The following is a 7,629-nucleotide window of genomic DNA, read 5'->3' as shown; positions in this document are numbered from 1 at the left end:
AAATCTCGGACATGAACCTTACGCCAATACACATACGGGTATGCATACTATGGTTCCCGGACATGGATAACATATGTGCAAGAGTACACAGCATGTCACAATCCAAGGATGGTTAAGTGTTCTAAACTCTTATTTCAATCATTGAAACTTTCTTAGAGGATGACAATAGCCATTTTCACACTCTATTAGCATCAAAACAATTTTCAAGTTATTGAAATAATCATAACGAAACATTCCAAGTCTACACCAAATGATTGTATCACACAAACCATGTAAGATGTTACTCCACAATTTTCACATGATCATATTTTGACTTCCATCAAGAATATAAGATGAACTTGGTCGAAGCGAAAGCTTTCCAACACATATTCCGAGAAATATGTAAGCGAGTTAAACTCAGCTCGAAATCTCAAATGTGTATAATAAAAAACTATATCGAAATACGACTTACGTCTTAATGTAGGAGATATAGTAGAAATAGACTTTCCAAGTGATAGATGAGTTTTAGTCTCCACATACCTTTTTGTTGATGAAGTTCCACAAGCTTTTCTTAGTAGTTCTTCGTCTTCAATGATGAACGCCGTGAATTCTAATGCTCAACTACACAATCTATCCTAGTCCGAGACATCTATAAGTAGACTAGAAATCAAGACTTATTGTTTTGATCACTAACATTGACAAACAAGCTTGAGATAGCAACGCTTGCGAGTTCGACATAGCAGTATTCTAATAATCTCCCCCTTTGTCAATTTTAGTGATAAAATTATCAATACATATGAATTACAAAATAAATAAACTTTGTAGCTTCTCATCCAAATGCTTGATCTCCTTGGTTCTTCAAAATTACTCGAAATCTTCGCCACTTCCAAGTACTCCCATGATTCCAAATGTGTTCAACTCAGCATCATAATTGTTGAAGATTCGTAGCAATAACAATGAGAATACAGTTGCTCTCAATCATTGTTATTCAGTGTCATAGTATCATTATGCAGCATTAAATTTCAATTGTATCACAACTTTGACAATAATACTATGGTGATATGTATCACCCCCCCTAGTCAATACTTCATCTTACAATGAAAACCACTCCCCTTACATAATGATCCGTAAACCATATGTATTTGTAGTGTGCACTACACATTAATTCTCCCCTTTTTTTTCAATATAAATTGGCAAAGGTACGGAAACTAGTGGGATCCTCATGAAATTTTCAAAGAGATACTTCGTGACCAAAAGAGAACAACATATCAACTTGTTTAGATGCCATCATATAGCCGAAACTAAATGCATCCATCAAGGAGTTTATAAAGATACAAGATAACCCCTACAATATTCCACAACCGCACTCCCCCACAAAGATTTGGCAATTAAGCACAAGTTCAATTAAGAAATTTCCCCCATAAAATGTCATTCCCAAAAGAACAACAAGAGCGACCTTACTTTAACAAGAAAAGAAGGATTTCTTTGGACATTAAAAAATCACATGAAACATGAATTTGTATCCAAAGATCTTAATTGAATTAACCACAAGGAAAATGATCAATTCAATTGGTCATGCTCAACATAAGAGAACTTACGGAGGAACAAAGTACATACACAAAGATGTGGATCATGGAAAGACCAATACTGCGGAATAATCAAAGATCCATTCTATTTTTCATCACTATTTGCACAATGACATATAATAGATTTAATCTTTGTAATCAAAAGTTCATCATTTCTTCCATCAATATTTGCATAATGACATAAAAGGCTTAACTTTTGAATTCAAAAGTTCATTCTATCTTTTATCAATACTTTCATACCGACATGTAATAGAGATAACTTTTGAACAAGTATGGGACAGTCAAGGTTCACGGACGTAAACAACATATCCCATAAAAATTTGCAATATATAAAACCATAAAGATTAATACTGCAAAAATCATCTTCCAAATCAACTTTAGAATTTAAATAAATAAATCTAAAAATATTGCAAGATGAAAACGTTTGCAATAACTATGTGTACTCACAATAATGGCTATTCCAAACCCTAGTTATCCTTCTTAAAAATACAAGAATAAATTCTCATAAGAAGTTTCCAAGACAAAACAAGACAAACTCGTGATGCACATACAAGATGATTTGTCCTTACAGGGTAGAATCAATCTTTTTCACACCTTTTACAGCAAGAATGGCTACCAAAGGAATATAAAAATATTTTCTTAACGAAGAAGAACATACAAAGTCATTAACGACCATGCACCATAGTTCACATAAGATGATTGTGAACATTCAAGAATCTCATAGATGAGTTTTAGTCTCCACATACCTTTTTGTTGATGAAGTTCCACAAGCTCTCCTTAGTAGTTCTTCGTCTTCAATGATGAACGTCGTGAAGTCTAATGCTCAACTACAAAATCTATCCTAGTCCGAGACATTTATAAGTAGACTAGAAATCAAGACTCATAGTTTTGATCACTAACATTGACAAACAAGCTTGACATAGCAACGCTTGCGAGTTCGACCGAGCAGTGCTCTAACATGGTTAACAAAATCTTGTTGTGTGATTTACTTTTACATTCCACAATTATAATTTTTTTTATTATAATTAAAAGTAAATACACTTGTAGGTCAATTCTAATCACTTGATATTGATCCTACAGTAAATCGGTTTTGGACCCTAACTATTATTAAGTGAATATCTTGAAGTTGTATTATCTCGACTTTGTCTATAGACGATCACTCAAGGTATCAGACTTATAGGTTGAAACGAAAAAATTATGGTGTACTTCGGTATCCTCGTCATTTAAATATGGAAAGCTCGAAATACCAAAGTATTTGAGAACCAGACAACTAATGTAAGGGACTCACAAAACAGCATACTATTGGTTCATTCTTTACTACAGTTTCAATATGGATGACCAGCTAGATGCTGAAGTTGGAAACTCTCATGCAGTTAATGATATGGTCACTGCAACATGGTGGCCACCCCAGAATACGTTGATAAAGATAAATGTTGATGCATCATGGAAAATTGGATCATATGCTTGCGCTACAATTGCAAGAAATAACTATGGGGTCTGCATTGGTGACTCTACTAGGCTCGACATATCAGACTATGCATTTTCGCTGAAGCTGAATTGGCAACTGATATGATATTGAACTTTATTATCATTGAAGGAGACATTGAAACAGTAGTCAAATGCTTGAATGGTAGTTCCAAGACTAGCCCATGGAGAATCTTGAAACTTAAAGACAACATAAAGAGATTATCAAGCAACTTCAACAACATTGCATTTGCTTTTGTGCCAAAATTGGAATTTTCAATCAAAGAGCTCTCTAAATATGTATATAAATTTATGAAATTCTGTCATCCCATGGGAGATATGATATTTTAGATTTATAGTTGTAATAGTTATAATTTTAAACACAAAAACATCCCTCATGAAAATCTCTTATTTGATGTTTTTCTTTTTTAATAAAAATATCCCTTTTAATAATTATTTTAATAGATTATGCCAGAGTTGATATTCAAACCCAAAGACCACGACACTAAATCCCATATTTAAAACGGTCATTTGCCAAATTATGTTATTTATAGAGGGCAACCACAAATGCATCATATTATGTTTAGAATACCAACGATACAAACTAGTTTCTTTTTTCTTTTTCGATGTAAAGAATTTGGTGCGGGCGAGTTTTGAACTGAGATCATTAGTATCATCACCTATTTTTGAAAAAGAAGTGTGAATTTGTAAACATTAGAATCAATCAATTACCTAATAGAAGAAGGATAATTTGTGCACCCAAACTTTGGGTATGCACAAATTCGAATTCATAGAAGTGGCTTTTGCCTTCACAACATCTAGCTCGGTTGTTTCTCAATAATTCACTATGAGCAGTGTGTTCTTTCTCTTGAAACTTGAAAATGAACGCGTGTCAACAATATGTCACTTGTGCTTGTAATCGTAACACTTTTTTCCTTCTTTTTTCTTATTTTCTGTTTGATAAAGTGTAATTGCAACACTAGGGGAAGGCCAATTTACAATCATAAAATACAGTTAACTTGAAGTGTTAAAATCCATGCTTGGTAGACCCAAAATGTAAGAGTGTAATAAAATGAAGAAGAAGAAGATCAGCAAGGCATGCATGTATATATACATGTTGGGGACCAATTTTGGAACAAATGATTCTAAAGTGGAATCATAGAAGAAGTAAGAAAGACGCAAAGGAAATTCAAAAAGATGTATACGTATTGTATATGAAAAAACTAACTTGGATCTGAATTCTGTCTACAGAGAGACGACTAGCTGCTACTGTCTCATGCATTAATAAATAAGAATTGCATGTAAAAGGTGTATGCATCATTCTATCGTACCTTAAGCATGAAACATATATAAAGGGAAATATCAGTATGATATATATGAGATAGTTATAGTGTCATGTCATGTGAGTAGAAGAAGAAGAAGGATAGGGTTTTGTGTTCGGGTACACCAAATGGATGGATAGATACAATACAAGTGATGATGAAGAGCGGGGCCAAGGCCACATATGGAGATGAAAAAACCGTACATGCAACATATGAGAGAGATAAAACGAGAGCCAGAGAGTGAAGGAGGAGACAAAACTTGCCCTGAGCTGCTACTACTGATCAGAAGAGTGATGAAACAAGGAATGGGAGTGGGACAAAATCAAAAAGTAAAAAAAAGGAAAAACAAAGGGTGTGGTGGTGAAGAGAGAGGAGAAGGCAGTTGGGATGTAAGAATAAGTGTGAAAGGCACGAGTCAGGTGTAGGGGAAGGGAAAAATGGAGGAGAGCAATAAATGAGGAGAGGAGAGGTGGGCTTATGATATAGCACTCATCATCGTCACGTCCCTATTAACTCACTTGTCCCCAAAATCTCCCAGAATTCCACGCCTTAGGCTTCTTCTCATCACCACTCTCTGGCTTTTAACCCCCTCCCCTCCCTTCTCTACTTACTCTCTATCTCATCCTTTCTTACTTAAATTCTGTTTTCACCTTGTTTACTCTCTCTGCTCTTAAACTAGCTATAGCAACCTTTGTCACTTGATCTCCCCCCTCTCTCTCTCTAGCTACTACCTGTATGTATTTAAATTGTTGCTTGTTCAATCTCCATCTTCCCTCTAACAGATTATCAGGCACATACTACATACAAATGCATCACTTAGATTATCCATGCAAACTATATAGCTAGAGAAAAACATATAGGTTTCTTCTATCTCATATCCTTCTTTCACTCTCTTTGCAATCTCATCATATCTTTAAGAATATCACTAGCTTATTATAACTACTACTAGAACAACAGCGAAATCATATACAGGACAGAATGTGGATGATGGGGTGTAATGAAGGTGGTGGTGGTGGTGGATACAACACTGCTACTACAACCACCAACTTTGATTCTTTCAATGGTCGGAAACTTCGTCCACTTATCCCTAAACCCTGTAATACTACTACTAACGGTAATCTTCTTCCAACATCATTGTCTTCAAATCCTCCTTGCTTGAGTCGTCTACGTGGGAGTGACATTATTTTATTTAACAATCACCTTGGTAAGTATTTACATAATCTCAAGTACTGTACTTCAAATAGTTGTGCTCATGTTTTGAATTGAGTTTTTTACTTTCTTCCTACAACCCACTGACTGTTCAGAGCAAAGTAAGAGGGAGATGAATACAACAACAACGGTTGTGAGTTCAAGATGGAATCCAACACCTGAACAGTTAAGTACACTAGAAGAGTTGTATAAACGTGGTACAAGAACACCCTCAGCTGATCAAATCCAACATATTACTGCACAACTTCGACGTTACGGTAAAATTGAAGGGAAGAACGTTTTTTACTGGTTTCAAAATCACAAAGCTAGAGAAAGACAAAAGCGTCGTCGCAGATCATCTGATGAACCAGCTAGTGGTAGCAGTACCATCACTGATGACAATAACAACAACAACAACAACAACAAGCAGCAGCACCATGAAACTGAATGCTTATTCGAAACAAATGAATCAAGTTAGTAATAATTAACTAATACATGCAGTTATTAATCTCCTTAATATTTTTTGAGTTGTTAGTTGTGATATTGGAAAGATGATAGCTTTAATTGTTTTTGTTTCACTTTTTGTCTACTGCAGGGATGAGTAAGACATGTTATGAAGTTGAACAGACCAAGAACTGGCATCACCCTACAAACTGCAGTACACTTACACAGGTCTCTATATATATCTCCTCCTTGTCTCTTTCTCTGTACATAATACTGATCTTTCATGCATCCTTGGCTACATGGCTAACAGACAAACATAACCCTTGAATTTGTTATCACATAATATTATATATAATCTCTGTTCTCTCTAGCTAGCTATACTCTCTGATATGTCTGAGCAGTACATAGAGCTAATATCTATAAGTAACACTTACCAAAGCAATCAATATTCAATAATAAGTAACACGAAATCAAGTTAAATTAAAGTTAGATAAAAACAAAGAAGATAAGATGTATAGCAGCTGGCTACAAAAGAGTAAGAGGGATTGAGATTTGAAGATTAAAGATATTGTAGTATGTTTAGAAAGGAAAAGGGTTTTCTAAAAGCTTCTGTACTACTTCCTTTCTGTCGGTTTGGTTGGTATCTTTTTGCATTGTTTTTGTTTTTGTGAAGGAATTCAACAACTTTTGATTTTTTGTTTTTATTTCTTTTCTTTTTTAACTTTAACTATTGTTTACTGCAGGAACCTGTTTCAGTGCAAGGAGCAGCATTAGTTTCTTCTGCTGCAGTAGAAAGTAGGAATACAAATGGATGGATTCAATTGGAAGATAAAGAATTACATCAAAGAAGAAACTCATCAGGCTCAGCTGAATTACAAGCCACATGGCATTTGCAGCAAATGTTGCAGCAGCAACAACAACACTTCTCATCTACTAACTCTAAACACCACCTCATTGACACTACAACAACACCATCACTAATACGATCATTAAGTACAGATCCCAAACTCACAAACACTACTCATCATCATCATCAACAACATCAAAACCTCAGCTTTCTTTTTGCATCTAATAAAATATTAATGAGGAATAACCAAGATCATCAGCAGAGTTATTACAACAGCACTAATGATATTCAAGACAAATCTCAGACTCTTGAACTATTTCCTTTACGTAAAGATCATGTGAATGACTCTGGAGATACTGGTGATTATGGTGATGGGATTAATGAGAAGGAGAAAGCTCACCAAGACATGTCAGCCTCAACAAAGAATATGAACACCACTCCTCCTTACCAGTTTTTTGAGTTCCTATGATGTAAAATGGAAGTTTACATTAATGGCTTAGGATATTGGTATATTTTGTTGGTTATTGGAAAGTGGGAAAAAACTACTATAACTACTGTTTTTAATGTGAGAAGATAAATATATTATTTACTTGTTTTAGCTAGAAAAAATGTGGGTGTTAACAGTTTTGCTATAAAGTGCATCTGGACCATGAAGAAACACTCACTGCTTCATTAAATCAAACAACACACACAAGCTTCGAGTTTGAAAGGAGGAAAGGAGGGAATAACCCTATTCTCTGTCTAGATATCTAGGCCCTATTACTCTTTTAGCAATTTAGGGGTAGAGAAAGAGATGCTG

The 7,629-nt window shown here is 34.8% G+C and overlaps 1 protein-coding gene across 1 annotated transcript; it reads left to right on the top strand.

Annotated features, from left to right (window-relative positions):
- Positions 1-4,984: 4,984 nt before the first annotated feature.
- Positions 4,985-7,299, top strand: LOC113272530 (WUSCHEL-related homeobox 1-like). Its single transcript, XM_026522353.1, has 4 exons — positions 4,985-5,555; positions 5,656-6,012; positions 6,135-6,211; positions 6,727-7,299. The coding sequence occupies exons 1-4, from the start codon at positions 5,330-5,332 to the stop codon at positions 7,297-7,299; spliced, it is 1,233 nt and encodes a 410-aa protein (XP_026378138.1). The 5' UTR covers positions 4,985-5,329.
- The last annotated feature ends 330 nt before the right edge of the window (positions 7,300-7,629 follow it).

Source organism: Papaver somniferum, chromosome 4, assembly GCF_003573695.1.
Source record: "Papaver somniferum cultivar HN1 chromosome 4, ASM357369v1, whole genome shotgun sequence".
Taxonomy (NCBI): domain Eukaryota; kingdom Viridiplantae; phylum Streptophyta; class Magnoliopsida; order Ranunculales; family Papaveraceae; genus Papaver; species Papaver somniferum.
This window is presented reverse-complemented; position numbering and strand designations above follow the sequence as displayed.